This window comes from Monodon monoceros, unplaced genomic scaffold (assembly GCF_005190385.1).
Source record: "Monodon monoceros isolate NGI ecotype Baffin Bay Population unplaced genomic scaffold, NGI_Narwhal_1 Super_Scaffold_2, whole genome shotgun sequence".
Taxonomy (NCBI): Eukaryota; Metazoa; Chordata; class Mammalia; order Artiodactyla; family Monodontidae; genus Monodon; species Monodon monoceros.
In genome coordinates this window covers 15,482,051-15,498,374 of record NW_021703776.1, presented here as the reverse complement: position 1 = coordinate 15,498,374, position 16,324 = coordinate 15,482,051, and the positions used below count along the sequence as shown (strand labels likewise).

Genomic DNA, 16,324 nt, shown 5'->3' with positions numbered 1-16,324 from the left:
TCTCATGTAGCAGGTTTCCAGTCAGATCACTATAAAGAGGACCCACAGCAAGCATGTTTCAGAAAACTAACAAGAAATTTTACAAAGCAAGACACACCCACTGTACAATTGATTTTTTAAAATGGATATATATTAGTATGAACTATACAAATTACAAGATTCAAAGCAGTGGTGCAAATGCACTGCAAAATATGCGCAAAGGTAGTGACTTGGATGGAAATCTGTCAGTGCTATAAAAATACATACAAACAAAATAATTTTCCTTTGATAAATCTACAAGGTATAAAATTAAGAGTATTTACATAATTGCCTACTAGATATGTGAAAAATATACCATGCTAGAACAATCTCGTTCCAAAGTTTGAAACATAATTTCTGTCAAATAAAAATATTCTTCATACAATGTATGAACTTATCAATAACTTTCTGGGTATAAAGTTGTTCTTTATGTGACAGTCAGATGAGGATCCCTCTGAATTATATTTTGATTAGAATTTTGTTTCACTGGGTACCTGGAAGAAGACAGAAAGTTCTTGCTTTAAAAGACTTGTTAAGTTCTATCCCTCTTAATAATCATATCTTGTATTTAAGAAGAGTAAATGTGGTCAATCTGATTAAAATTGGGACCTAGAACTTACCAGAGTCACCAACAAGTTTTTTGTCTTCAATTTTAATGATCAAATAATACCTTCCACGACTACCTGGTTAACGTAGAACCATGTGATACCATGTTGTAATAGAAGTGTATCTTTCAAAGGCCTAATTTAACTTAACCAAAATAAGAATATAATGTGTTGTAGTAATATATTTCTTCACATTTGTTACAGGGGCCATACCAACTCAAAGGGGCCAAGTGTGCTGGTCAGGGACACTCAGCTTTTACATGAATCACCACTGGTGGCCTAACCACGACTGCTGATTTATCTTCCTCTAAGTAATGCAAAGAGCTCCTGTTAAATATTTCTTTTTTTTAAATATAGGGAAACAGGTACAGGATGGTATTGACTACATTCTGTTTGACAGTTGGTTCTAAAGCTATGATTGGACATCAGATTTAAATTCTGTTCCTATACTTGATCCTTTAAAACTTGGTGACAATTCTGAATCCAACAACTGGGCAGAGGGTTTCTGGTAAGGCTCTCTTTGTGGGGGCCTTGGGCAAGGTGCTAGATGTGGGGTTTTCTGGAAAACAGCCCTGGGAAACAGAATCATGGCTCTCCTCTCCCCCACCAGGTCTAATTTTCTGGAATGGCTTTTTCACCTAACCTTTTTCTGTTTGATAAAACTCTTAATAATCATCCAGGCTTATCTTATGCTATACATTGCTTCATTTCTAATTTAAATTCCTTTTTGCTATTCTTCTTAGACCTTTCTTCAAATAAGAGAAATACCACCAGCCACTTCCCGTACTTGAAGACAATCATTAGATTCTTTCCCAGGACCCTCATATCCATTAGTTTTTCACCAAAGGAAACAGCCAGTATATCATAGTGTGCAGAACATAGATCTTGACATCAGACAGATCTTGCTTCAAATCCTGTTGTCAGTTTAGTGTGTGACCTTAAGCAAATTAGTTAAGCTCTCTGAGCCCTTCTAATTTCCTCATTTGTGAAATGAAGATATCTTCTTTGCATATTGTTGTAAAGATTGAGATCATGAATGTAATGCACCTACCATATACTTGCCTTACAGCAGATACCCATTTTGATTTGTAGTTCTGCTTTTCCCAAACTAGAGACAGTCCCTTATAGGAGTGAATATTCTAGAAATGAATATTCTAGAATGAAACGGCACTATCCAGTTAAATGATGATTTGGCAACTCTTTCAAGTAAGGAAGTAAAGGAACCTAACTTTCAGTGCTGGGCTAGGCACTGTCTAGGGGCTTCCCATGCATCTGGGGGTCAGGATGTGTACATTAGCTTCTCAGCTCTATCACAAATTCATCTGTAGATGGAAACAGTAATTCCTTCCCTGCCTCATGGATTGACAAGACCAGAATAAGATCTTTGTTGTAAGTACTTTGAAAACAAAACGTTCTCTCTCTCTGTGCTCAATATTGCACTAAGAGATCGAGTATCACTATTTTCCATCCTTTTTTTGTACTGGTCTGAGCTTATTTCCCCCCAGAGTCCCTATGAGATTGACGTTGCTTCAGTTTTCTTTCTTTTTTTTTTTTTTTTTGTTATTGCTTCAGTTTTGTAGGGATGAGGCACAGAGGCTCAAACAGGTGCTGGACTTTCTGCAGTGTGCTGGAAGAGGCCTCACTATTTTTAAAAGTGTTTTGTCCTAATGTCTAGATACAGGTAAACCTGCTGAGGAATCTTACCTGACATTCCCGATTACGTAATGCTCCATTTGTGTTTATGGTGAAATCAAATTTTGCTTCTTTTTCCTGAAAAACCAGGATGGAAATATGGATTAGGAATATATTTTTTTAATGTTGAAAAATAAAGGGAAATTTAAGAAGCACAGATGGTTGGTTATACAAATGTGAAAGTCGCCGAAAAGCTGGTACCTGACTGGGATTAAACTTCGAAGTACTGTAATCTTTCTTCATCAAAATATGCAAAACAGCATCATGGATTGTTAAGAAGAATATTGAGTCCTTGACTTCATCATCAAAAAATTCACACCGTGCCAGCTTCTCAGTGAAGTCATCTGAAGAGAGGAAAGAAAGAATAACAGGAAGAAGTAATTGTTTGGCTATGGGTTTCTCCTTGAGGTTGGGGATTTGAACTTACATTTGCAAATGTGCATTTCACTGATGTTTGGTTAAGTGTTTGGGGGTTGCAATGGTACGATACCAGTGTACCATTAGTACAATGTCTTCTGGAACTAAAGGACACCTTTCTAAGAAAATTACACATATAATGTGTTCATGTAAAAACAAAGAAGGAAAAGGTTCAAATGAGAAAAACTTTTAGGCAGGAGACTTGTGAGTTAATCTCCCTCGTTAATGACTGGAGCATCAAATGTAGCTTATTACTAAAAGCTGAGATTCTGCCAAAATAGAACGTGTACTCATGGACCAGTGCCCTGGTTCTGGATTTACTAGTTACTGCTTTAGTCCATTTTCCCAAAGGTGCTGGGTACTATCAGAAAACATCTTCCTTGGCACCGTACATTACCTCTCCAGTCATATTTGAGGAATTCTATTCTTGTAGGCACTAACCAGCATTGTTTGCACAGATAACCAAATATTACATCATGTCTACTATATGCAAAGCTCTGGCTGGGTAATATGAAGGATCAAAACCTAAGTTAGACATGAATCTTGTCCTGGAGTGAAGGTAGAGCACTTATATACTATCTTAATGAAAGGGAAATTGTTGTAGAATCATAAAGGCAGGAAGCAATCTGATTTTTTTCTTTAATTTTTTTTGGGGTCTTAAATAATGCCTAGCACAAGGTAGGTCCTCAGATTTTTGAAGAATGAATAAGAGGCACAGATCATGTGCTATGGAAATTCAGAGAAAGAAGGGTAAAGGTTGTTTCCTCTTGGCAGGATTCTGGGAAAACTTGATGAAGCAGTTACCGTTTAAAAGAATGCCTAGGATCTGGAGAAAGAAGGATGAAGAGAAGGTATGAAAGGGTGGAGGTGGGAAAGTCTGTTCACAGGCAAACTTTCAATATCGACAAGACCTAGCAGTGTCTGAGGGAGAGGGAGAGAGGAGGGCATTGTGGTTGCCAGAACCCAGGATGCCGGTGGGTGGTGGTGTGCACTGAGAGGGAAGGTGATGATCTTAGTTAAGGACTAAGAGGGATGCCAGGCAGCAGAGGCAGCAGGAAAGGACAATCTTAAAAAACCTGGGATGATGGAGAAAGAATAAAATTGTTTAAGAGATTAAAGGGTTACTGAGATTAAGAGAATATTTTTAATTATAAGGAAGCCTTGAAACTAGAGTATATCTGTAGATTTTATGGATAGGAGCCAGTAGAGAGCAAAAAATTAAAGATGCCAATTTCACGCCTCCCTCAATTTCACTTGCCCTCCCCCTCCCTAAAATGCTTTCCCCCAAGATACTGTCAAGGTTGACTCCCTCACTTCATTCCAGTTGCTGCTCAAATGTCGCATTACTGGACATCCTTGATCACCTGTCTAATATAGCACTACCCCTGTGGCTCTATGTCTCTTAACCCTGCTCTTTTCTTCACAGTGCTTATCATTACCTGAAATATCTTTTTATTTATTATCGGGCTTTCCCACTAGACTATAAGTTTCAGGAGAAAGATTAATGGGATGAGTCAGAAAATGGGATGGGAGAATATTCTAGGCATGGGCAAGGACACTGATTAGTTCTTGCAGAGGACTTACATGAGAACTGATAAGGATCTGGATTAAGACTGTAGAAATGGAGAGGAGGAGTGATTCACTAGGGAATATTTATGGTGACTCACTGAATATAGAGGGATGGGGAGGAGAAATTAAAGATGGCTCCAAGGTTTCTACTTTGGGCAACTGGGTGGGTATGTGGTGATGCAGTGATCAAGATAGAAAAGGAGAAGGAGTAGTTTTGGGAGGGAAGGTAATATATTTAGTTTTCAATACATGTATCTTAGGTACTTGGAGGACATCCAGATGGTTGAATACAGGGTCTGCAGCTCAGAAGAAAGGTCTGGGCTGAAGGTGTAGTTAGCGGATTCATTAACCTGTAGACATGCTTGCAGTCATAAGCATGCTAAGAGATTGACTTAGAAAGAGTTGATAGAACCATAGGGTTTAGGTTTGAACCTTGGGGAAGACCGACTGCGGTGTGGAGAGGAAACAATGTCAGACACTGTGGAGCTCTGAGAGTGGTGGGACTCAGAAGAATGGTCTTGCAGAAGTCAGGGAGACAGAGGCTAAAGAAAGGTACCTCAATGCTAAAGTAAGCTCCAAGAGAATGAGGCTGGGCTGGGGGTGGTTGATCTTGACAACCTGGACATCATTGATGACCTTGGCAGGGCAACCTCATCAGTGAGGTGAAGCAGAAACCAGGTAATTATGGGCCGATGAATCGAGGGAGGTGAGGAAAAGAGAAAACAAGCCTACTTTTCTAGGAAGTTTAGGGTAAACAGTGGTTACATATTCACTCCTTTGCTGCCTGTTAAACTAGGATTCAAATTGTAAAGTTAATTACATATTGACACAACTCAAATATAAATATGCTGTTCCCTAGAGATTTCTACTGGAAATCTACAAATTAGATTTCCTTCTTGGTGATCATAAAAAGTGCCTGTTCTTTGGAGAAGCTGTCTAGATTGAGAGCAGTGAAGAAACTGTCAAAATATAAAAACAAAACAACTTACCATCAGTTCCAACAATATACACATCTACCTGAATCCTGATAAATTCTTGCAAGATCTGTTAAAAAGAAAGTAGATCTTCCTTAGGGAACAGTTTCACTTGTCAGAATCATAAAGAAAACTATCATAATTATGTCTTAGGGTGATATGTTGCTTTCAGAGCCTTTTACATTTTGAAAAGAGACAATAGTATAGAGATACTAAAGTTAATAACAAGGCTCTATCACAAAAAGAAAGAAATCCAAAGGAAAGAACTCTAAGGGAGGATGATGGGAAAATGTTCTGCCTTGACTCACAAGATGAACTCTGATTTAATTTTAAAAGTTTCTTCTATGGGGTGATCTTGACTTAGAGCTTTCATCTATATAAAAGTTAAAAAACCCCATGACCCGTACACATCGTTCTTTTTATTCCTGTCCACAGTGCCTGGAGGTATCTAGCACCAATGAATCTTTATCCGTTTTCCTGGTCTTTAGGCTAAGAACAAAGGCCGGTAGTGATATGAGAAAGGTCATATAAGGTTAAGAAAAGTATCTTGTACTGTTGATCAGTTTAGTGATCATTAATATCACTATTATCATCAGTAAACACTTTTAGAGCCTCTACTGGGCTGAAGTAAGAATTAGGACCTTAAGGAAACCAAGGAAACCTAAGGCAGAGTCCCCGTCCTTTGTGCTATACTGCCAAGATCAAAACATAAACTTTTTGTGTATTTTCTCCTCCAAAGCTAAAATAGAAGCAAAGAAAAAGAAAAGGCAGGCAGTCTCAAAAGTTATGTGATGTTTAGATTTTTTTTTAAGATAGTTTGAAGGAAATAAAATTGATCCTATTTTTGAAGTTTATATCCAGTTCACCTATACTTAACAGATCTTAAGTCAGTTTTTATGTAGGCAGATTTCTATAAAAAAATAATCAAGCAAAAGAGGGAGACTTGGAATTCTTAAATTCTCTTGATATCTGTTTCTGCATTTCTGTCAGAAACTCATTATTTTAGAAATGCTGACGAAACTGTGCAAAGAAAAGAGCTCTGCAACCTGATTGTTACAAGTTCTGTTTTAAAATCACATGTGACATTTATTCTTTTGCATATCTACTTAAAAAAAACCACACATTGTTATATAGTCAAGTGAAATCTCACTGGCTTATGAAAGATGAGGATAAAAACAAAAGGCCACTTTTTTGTTCCACTTTTTCCCAAGACCTCCTCTATTTCAGGACAATTGAGATACAACACCCGCAAGGATTTGAAGGCACTGCAGAATTGGAATTTAATAGGATTATGAGCATTGTTGTCTATAAGCATACATTAGAAATTATATGCAGTCTCATGGGAAATGCACTTTTAAAGAGTTCTCTGAACATGCCCCACCGGCACTCCCTCCATGAAATATTCTAAGATTAAAATTTACTTCTACTTAAGCATGTGTTATCTAAAGGAGCATCCTTCCACAAATACACCTTTTTTACCTTTAGTGACTGATTAGCTGTTTCCATTCAGAAAAAAGAAATTACCATTTTGAGACCCCTCATTGATGAAATGTCAAGAAATGACACTGCTGAAAAGTCAAGAATGAGGCTGTGGAGGTTGATTTTAGGGACCATGATGTTGAAAGGAAGATCAGCGTTCCAGTCTATCTGGAAGGGCAGGTCTGTTGTATTGATGGGCTGATCCAGTTCTTCTGTATTATCATTGTCCAGCTCTTCGTCAGAATCTTTAAAGCCATCAACAGTACATATATATCCTTTCTGCAAGAGAGGATACTAATATGCATAAGAACTGTGACCAAGAAAAACACTGTGGGCAAAGATGTCACAAAAAAAGAAAACTACAGGCCAATATCGCTGATGAACATAGATGCAAAAATCCTCAACAAAATACTAGCAAACAGAATCCAACAGCACATTAAAAAGATCATACACCGTGATCAAGTGGGGTTTATCCCAGGAATGCAAGGATATTAACAAATAAATTGAAGGAGAAAAACCATATGATCATCTCAATAGATGCAGAAAAAGCTTTCGACAAAATTCAACACCGATTTATAATAAAAAACCCTCCAGAAAGTAGGCATAGAGGGAACTTACCTCAACATAATAAAGGCCATATATGACAAACCCACAGCCAACATCATTCTGAATGGTGAAAAACTGAAACCATTTCCACTAAGATCAGGAACAAGACAAGGTTACCCACTCTCACCATGCTTATTCAGCATAGTTTTGGAAGTTTTAGCCAGAGCAATCAGAGAAGAAAAAGAAATAAAAGGAATCCAAGTGGGAAAAGAAGAAGTAAAACTGTCATTGTTTGCAGATGACATGATACTATACGTAGAGAATCCTAAAGATGCTACCAGAAAACTACTAGAGCTAATCAATGAATTTGATGAAGTAGCAGGATACAAAATTAATGCCCAGAAATCTCTTGCATTCCTATACACTAATGATGAAAAATCTGAAAGAGAAATTAAGGAAACACTCCCATTTACCACTGCAACAAAAAGAATAAAATATCTAGGAATAAACCTACCTAAGGAGACAAAAGACCTGTATGCAGAAAACTATAAGATACTCATGAAAGAAATTAAGATGACACAAACAGATGGAGAGATATACCATGTTCTTAGATTGGAAGAATCAACATTGTGAAAATAACTATACTACCGAAAGCAATCTACAGATTCAATGCAATCCCTATCAAACTACCAATGGCATTTTTCACAGAACTAGAACAAAAAATTTCACAATTTGTATGGAAACACAAAAGACCCCAAATAGCCAAAGCAATCTTGAGAAAGAAAAAGGGAGCTGGAGGAATCAGGCTCCCTGACTTCAGACTATACTACAAAGCTACAGTAGTCAAGACAGTATAGTACTGGGCTTCCCTGGTAGCGCAGTGGTTAAGAGTCTGCCTACCAATGCAGGGGACATGGTTCGAGCCCTGGTCCGGGAAGATCCCACATGCCACGGAGCAACTAAGCCCACATGCTGCAACTACTGAAGCCTGCGCGCCTAGAGCCTGTGCTCCGCAACAACAGAAGCCACCACAATGAGAAGCCCGCACACTGCAATGAAGAGTAGCCCCTGCTCGCTGCAGCCGAAGAAAAGCCCGCACGCAGCAATGAAGACCCAACGCAGCCAAAAATAAATAAAATTAAAAGAAAAAAGACAGTATGGTACTGGCACAAAAACAGAAATATAGATTAATAGAACAGGATAGAAAGCCCAGAGATAAACCCATTCACATATGGTCACCTTATCTTTGATAAAGGAGGCAAGAATATACAATGGAGAAAACACAGCCTCTTCAATAAATGGTGCTGGGAAAACTGGACAGCTACATGTAAAGGAATGAAATTAGAACACTCCCTAACACCATACATAAAAATAAACTCAAAATGGATTAAAGACTTAAATGTAAGGCCAGACACTATAAAACTGTTAGAGGAAAACATAGAACACTCTGTGACATAAATCACAGCAAGATCCTTTTTGACCCACCTCCTAGAGAAATGGAAATAAAAACAAAAATAAACACATGGGACCTAATGAAACTTAAAAGCTTTTACACAGCAAAGGAAACCATAAACAAGACCAAAAGACAACCCTCAGAGAAAATATTTGCAAATGAAGCAACTGACAAAGGATTATTAATCTCCAAAATATACAAGCAGCTCATGCAGCTCAATATCATAAAAACCAACAACCCAATCCAAATATGGGCAGAAAACCTAAATAGACATTTCTCCAAAGAAGATATACGGACTGCCAACAAACACATGAAAAAATGCTCAACATCATTAATCATTAGAGAAATGCAAATCAAAACTACAATGAGGTTATCACCTCACACCAGTCAGAATGGGCTTCATCAGAAAATCTACAAACAATAAATGCTGGAGAGGGTGTGGAGAAAAGGGAACCCTCTTGCACTTTGGTGAGAATGTAAATTAATACATTCACTATGGAGAACAGTATGGAGGTTCCTTAAAAAACTAAAAATAGACCTACCATATGACCCAGCAATCCCACTACTGGGCATATATCCTGAGAAAACCATAATTCAAAAAGAGTCATGTACCACAATGTTCATTGCAACTCTATTTACAATAGCCAGGACATGGAAGCAACCTAAGTGTCCATCGACAGATGAATGGCTAAAGAAGATGTGACACATATATGCAATGAAATATTATTCAGCCATAAAAAGAAAAGAAATTGAGTTATTTGTAGTGAGGTGGATGGACCTAGAGACTGTCATACAGAGTGAAATAAGTCAGAGAAAAACAAATACCGTATGCTAACACATATATATGGAATCTAAAAAAAAAAAGTTCTGAAGAACCTAGGGGCAGGACAGGAATAAAGATGCAGACATAGAGAATGGACTTGAGGACATGGGGAGGGGGAAGGGTAAGCTGGGAAGAAGTGAGAGAGTGGCATGGACATACATACACTACCAACTGTAAAATAGATAGCTAGTGGGAAGCAGCCGCATAGCACAGGGTGATAAGCTTGGTGCTTTGTGTCCACCTGGCGGGAGGGCAGATAGGGAGGGTGGGAGGATAGGGAGGGTGGGATGGAGACGCAAGAGGGAAGGGGATATGGGGATATATGTATACGTATAGCTGATTCACTTTGTTATAAAGCAACAACTTACACACCATTGTAAAGCAAATATACTCCACTAAAGATGTTAAACAAAACACTGTATGTCAAGGATAAGTAGTGAATTTCTGAAGCATAGATTCAGAGTTGGGTCAATTGATGGGATTGTAAACTGTTTTATTTGGAGAATAAAAAATTTCTTAGGGGCTTCCCTGGTGGCGCAGTGGTTGAGAGTTCGCCTGCCGATGCAGGGGACACGGGTTCGTTCGTACCCCAGTCTGGGAAGATCTCACATGCTGCTGAGCGGCTGGGTCTGTGAGCCATGGCTGTTGAGCCTGTGCGTCCGGAGCCTGTGCTCCGCAACGGGAGAGGCCACAACAGTGAGAGGCCCACATACCGTAAAAAAAAAATTTCTTAGGAGAATACAATTTTAAGGAGACCCTTAAAAACATGACACTAATAGACACACAAAGTACCTTGTTTATCTGGCATTTCATTTAAAGGAATGGAACCAACCTCTTGAACTACATTTTACTAAGCTTTTAGGTATAATATGCAGAAATGTGGGCAAGAAGCTTACCAGTGTCACTTGCAACAGGCCTTTCTTCTGCAGTTTTCGGATTTTCTTCAAAGCTTTGTTGCGCTTGCGAAGAATTCGAAGTGGACTAAAGCCAATCTGAAAAGCCCATTGCTGTGTTACAAGAATGCTGAATATTCTGCTACTTATATAGCATAATTCTAGTTAATAGCATAATTCTACTTATATAGCATAATTAAGCGGGATGGGTTGAGGGATTGGGGCACATAAAGCAGATATTTGAAATAAAATTTACAAGTGGTCCAGACATCATCATTGAGAGCATTGTATCTGACGTATGGTCTGCCCAGCCTGTATGCAGTTAACATTCAAAAACCTCTGTACCATCCAGGTTTTATCCCTAAAGTATCCATTAATGGGTCTAAATTCTATTTGAAGTTTTTGTTTTTGTTTTTGGCCCACACAACCCTTAGGGAATTTTATTTTATTTTTTCTATTTGTTGAATATGAGTGGCATCTAATTAGTATCCTGCTTCTAGATACTTTTTATTCTATTAAAATTTGTATGATTATATTTTATAATATCTACTATTATATATCTTATTTTATACTTTTAGTATTAGATCTGAGGGTAACGTTCATTTTTCCCCTTTCCAAAACAAATGTGTTCTTATTGTGGTAATATTTAGCTCCAGAGTAATAAGTAAGGAGGATCAAAGTATGTAATAAAAAAATCATTGACAAAAAAATGTAGTGAGATGGAAAGATAAGTGAAAAGGACAGTATCTAAAGCCAGATAGACAGTATGATCCCATTTTTGTAAAAAAAATAAAAATTGTTGGGTAGAAAGATATTTGATGCATAACAAATGAGTAAAAATAGTTAGGGTTTAAGGCAGAAGCTCTGTGCAAGGTACAGAGTGGACCAGAAGGCATGTGAAAGGGTGAGTGCTGAGCTTTTGTTTCTTAACCTTAAAGTCTGCTTCTTTGTCAGCTTCTCTCCAGTACATCAGGGACACTAGTTGTTATTTAGTGTTAAATATTCATTTATATTTATTCATTTCACTTATAAGTATTCATTTGCTATCCTGAATCTCTTCAAGGATGCAGTCAAATATTAAGGACTCGTGTTGTTTCTGAAGTTGATTCCCAAAGAAAATCTGTAGGAGATCATCTGTTAAAAACCAGCAGCCCAAAATCTTGTGGTAAATCTTTTTACTTTACAGCAGAATTTAATAAAAAGGGTCTCTATATTGGACCTTATACAAAAAGTCTCAGGCTTCCCTGGTGGCGCAGTGGTTGAGAGTCCACCTGCCGATGCAGGGGACACGGGTTCGTGCCCCAGTCCGGGAAGATTCCACATGCCACGGAGCGGCTGGGCCCGTGAGCCATGGCTGCTGAGCCTGCGCGTCCGGAGCCTGTGCTCCGCAACGGGAGAGGCCACAACAGTGAGAGGCCTGCGTACGGCAAAAAAAAAAAAAAAAAAAAAAGGTCTCATTTCCCAACATGTTAATGGACCCCTTATAATGTAGTTCCACCTGCCCTGGGACACAGGATACAAAAACACAAACACAACCCAGCCTCAACATATGTGAAATGAATGACACTCCTGTTACAGAACAAGCATTTCTTTCCTAGATATTCAGTGGAATTAAAAAAAATTAATAACCCCAAACCTTACAGCATCGATAAGTTTCTGCTTAAAGAAACTAATGTTTGCAAAGTAAATAGGAGATGGACATCTGAAAATCTTCACACCGTCTGGTTCATACATCTGTAAGGCAGAGAAGTCATAGTAGATGGTGCTCATTAGATTTATATTAATATCATTTAGCCAATCAAAGAGAAAAATTGAGTTTTCCTTACTTCAGAGTAATCTTTTCTATTCTTATAGATGTTGCTCCTGCCAACATTAGCCAGCGTGCTGCACTTAGGACTGTAGGGAAAAATCAACACCAAGTGAATCATTCATGCATATACGTTAGGCCTATGAGGCTAACGTCGATGTTTTCCCAGCATTCCAAAGCAGGCTCACTTTTCCAAATTTTAAAGGTTGGGGAATCCTCACGCCATCATGCCCTGGAGGGCAAACACCTTCTTTGACTGACCCTCCCACAGCTCCTGGAACCGTGCCTCTCCTCCCATTTACCACATCCAGTTTACAAAGCACTTCCATATGCTTTGCCATTTTGATTCTGAATATCAGTTAGTGGGTGAAATAAGGCAGATACAGTCACCTTGTATGGATAAGGACATGGAGAAGTATCATGATTTGCCTATGACCACTCAGTTTGTCTCTGTGTTTGATGGGTCCCCAAGAAATGAATGAAAATATAAGTGAATAAACAAGTGCAGGAACATTTCAATGTAAATGTGTTCCGTCAGTCCAGGATCAACCTTAACTATGATAATACCTTCTGTTCTAGAACACCTTAGATCCCAACAAGCCTTATCTCTCTGTCATGCCATGTAATCCAACATAGGCTGAGTGACCACATGGTGGTGACATTACATGGCAGAGATTTAAGAATCCAAAGATGTTTGGACTGGAATTCTGTTTGGAATTCTGTTAAAAATCAAGAATTCTAAGTAGCTTTTGTGGCATTTTGGGATGAGGGGGGCCTTTGAGAAGTTCTCTAATCCAGCTCCTTGATTTTCAGGTGGGAGTCCAATCTAACAACCCATCCAGAGGAACAACAACACTCCCCCAGACACGGAGAATCTCAGAATCTTCTCAGAAACACTTTCCCATGTTTAACAAGTCTGAGACAAAGACAGTAAACCTGCTCAGAATAGAATTACCACCAGTTTACAGCTGGGCAAACAGACTCAGAGATTTATGATTTCTTTGAATTGGTGTCAAAGCAGGGAGCAGACCAATAACTGGTGGGATCTGGCTGATGCTCTAAGGTTGGGCCATTCTTTCACCCTCAGGCCTTGGGGTGAGGCAGAACAGATTGGCCAATCTTCTCTTCCTTTTTTTTTTTTTTCTTGCTACACGGCACAGCATGTGGGATCTTAGTTACCCACCAGGGATAAACCCTCGCCCCCTGCAGTGGAAACGCGGAGTCTTAACCACTGGACCACCAGGGAAATCTCAGGCTTAGCCAATCTTGATAGATTTGCATACCTATCAACTAAACTGCTTTTCCCTTAACAAGTGACAGGTTTTTTTCTCCTCCGACCTGGGCAGGTCAAAGCCTGCAAGGATGCAGACCACAATGAGCACTTACAACTGGGTCCTGAAGACGATAGTCAGGAGCTGAAGCGCCACACTAGCAGCCAGGCCTAAACCGAGGCCCAGGACAACGGCAAAGATGAAGGTCATGACCCAAATTAGCTGTCAAAAGAAGGCAACACATACACCACCGTTTACTCTCATTTAAGTACAGTGTCCTAGGTCCAGAGCTATAAGAAAGCATGAACTTCTAGGGCCCAAAGCAGAAGTTGGGAGTGCACAGCAGAAGGGACCTGCCTTGAAGTCATTTCTGCTGGCTCGGGTTCTGAGCTGCAGAAACACAAGCAAATCTTTTCAAAAATCCCAAGCGAGTGTATCCATTTCTAATCCCATCCCTGAGCCAGTTAAGGAAATGATTGAATCTGTCGCAGCGAAAATTCCAGAACCAGCTGCTCTTTGTCAAAATCAGCAAATTAATTGGTAGAGCCTGGACTAATCTCTTACTTTTGGTCCTCTGATTTAATTAAAGGCTACTGTCTCTACCAGACTCCTAGCATGCCAAAAAAGTGTTAAAATCCCTAACACTGATCTATCAGCAGCAAAACTAAACCAAGTGTGGTTTATTACTTTATGCTTGTTAAGTACCATAAGCTATGTTAACAAGCCTTTTTACACCACAGACTTTGACCCTGATATAATTAGGGACATGGGCTTCTCATTGTAAGGCATGCTGAGAGCGAGGGGAGCCTTTATAGAGTGTTTCCAAAAGGAACGTTCAGAATTTTTCTTCACAGATTCTCTGGAAACTAACATATGATGTAATGAAGAACAGAAGCAATGCATACCCTAAGATTCAGAGAGTTTCTGTGGTGTTAGAGGTGACTTCAAGAAGTTTTAGAACAGATCTAAGAAGTTCTCTCCTTGTGTTTCATGGACCATTGCCTACTTGTAAGTAGCTCATCCTTTTACATTAAAATCCCAGAGAATAATCATTAGAGTATGTAGTTTCAGGATAGCAAATAAACTCAGGTTATTTGAACAGACAGAAACAAAATTTCACTTTGTTTGCAATATAAATATGCATTTTACATCAGCATTAAAATGTCATTCTGATTCCTCTCTTTCAAATACCATCGCCTCTACTTACACAATCATACTTATCCTTTCGCCACAATCTTCGTATTTCTGTGAACTGCATCAGCATTCCTTTCAAGTTTCCAAGGGCTAAAGCTGCCAGGACAGACTGTGAAAAACATAAAGAGCAGATGTACTTTGAGATAATCCAATAACCATAGAGAAGCAAAGGTGAAGGTTGTAAATAAGTGAGTCCTTTCCAGGGCCTCAAGGCCTATCAAAGGATACACCCTTTTCTGGTGTGCAATGCCATGCACGATACACCAGACCCGGGACTGTGAGCTGTCCCCAGCCATGATTTTGTCCCCACCACAGTGACAGGGACATGCCATAAATGATCTGATAGCATTTACTCGCCTGTACCTTGGGTCAGAGAAAGGCAGATCTGAAGACCTATGACCAAAAGAAATTCTTCCCAAGCAGAGGTGGTCTAGTGTATGTCTATTTACTGTAGGTAGGGAGAGGGGGTTGCTCTTTGTTTAAAAAAAAAACTTGGGGGGACTTCCCTGGTGGTCCAGTGGTTAAGACTTTGCCTTCCAATGCAGGGGGTGCGGGTTCCATCCCTGGTCGGGGAGATAAGATCATGCCTCACGGCCAAAAATCCGAAACGTAAAACATAAGCAATATTGTAACGAATTCAATAAAGACTTTAAAAATGGTCCCCATCAAAAAAATCTTTTTTTTTAAAAAAAAGAAACTTGGGGAGCTTGGGGTCTTGGAATCAGAATTCAAACCTTGGATGATGATCAGTGATCATGTCATTTAGTAAGAGGAAGCCAAAGATCACAGAGAGGTTCGCAAAGATTTGACGCCGACTCTCTGGGACAGTGTGAACCTTATCTGTCTTGTTCCCTACTAGATCCCCAGAACCTACTGTGGTAAATGCACGTGGGGGGGGGGGGCTTCATAATTATTCAGCGAATGAGTGGGTGAACTAGTGAGTGGAAGAGGCAGTAACACAGCCTCCTTTAAGAAGCCTGATTGTGATACTGCTGAACGGTAGAGTCACGAAGAGGGGTCTGGGTGGTCAGCTAAGCTCAAGTTTTTGTTTCGTGGCATGGCAAAATGAGATAATTTGTCTTGCAGGAATTATGATAATTAAGGTGAAAAATGCTGAATGGCACCCTCTCTTCCTTATTTGGGTTTTAACACAATGGTAGGAACAGGCCCCCAACCCCTGCCCCCAATTCAGCTGTTCGATTCTGAGTGGACTATGGAATTTGTATACTGACTACTTTCACACCATAAAAGAAATGTACAAAGAAAAACCAAACACAGTTTGTGTTTTCCTATCTCAAATATAGTTTAACTGATCTAGACATTTTTTATTTTCACAAGTTATGTTTATAATTTAATGCCTGACTAGCTCATTTACTCACTGTGAGAATACAGGTGGTTGTTTAGAAGACTAAATATTGTCTTAAGTGACTTTAAAAAGGAAATTACACACAAATGCACACCAGTTAAAAAATGGGGGAAACTGAATAAAGTCTGTAATCTGGTTAACAGTACTGTACCGATGTCAATGTACTCGTTTTGATATTGTAGTGTAGCTGTGTAGATGCCCTGCCCCCCTGCCATGG

At 39.2% G+C, this 16,324-nt stretch overlaps 1 protein-coding gene across 1 annotated transcript in view; it reads right to left on the bottom strand.

The window, feature by feature from the left end:
• Positions 1-425: 425 nt before the first annotated feature.
• SLC26A3 (solute carrier family 26 member 3) overlaps positions 426-16,324 on the bottom strand; it is a 29,272-nt gene continuing 13,373 nt past the window's right edge. Inside the window, exons 11-20 of the mRNA XM_029234014.1 lie at positions 14,755-14,850; positions 13,663-13,769; positions 12,296-12,365; positions 12,111-12,203; positions 10,473-10,568; positions 6,800-7,033; positions 5,291-5,345; positions 2,517-2,659; positions 2,328-2,393; positions 426-512 (exon numbers count right to left, since the gene is read on the bottom strand). Coding sequence (XP_029089847.1) covers positions 489-512; positions 2,328-2,393; positions 2,517-2,659; positions 5,291-5,345; positions 6,800-7,033; positions 10,473-10,568; positions 12,111-12,203; positions 12,296-12,365; positions 13,663-13,769; positions 14,755-14,850 — 984 coding nt within the window. The 3' untranslated portion in view covers positions 426-488. The remainder of the gene's footprint in view (positions 513-2,327; positions 2,394-2,516; positions 2,660-5,290; positions 5,346-6,799; positions 7,034-10,472; positions 10,569-12,110; positions 12,204-12,295; positions 12,366-13,662; positions 13,770-14,754; positions 14,851-16,324) is intronic.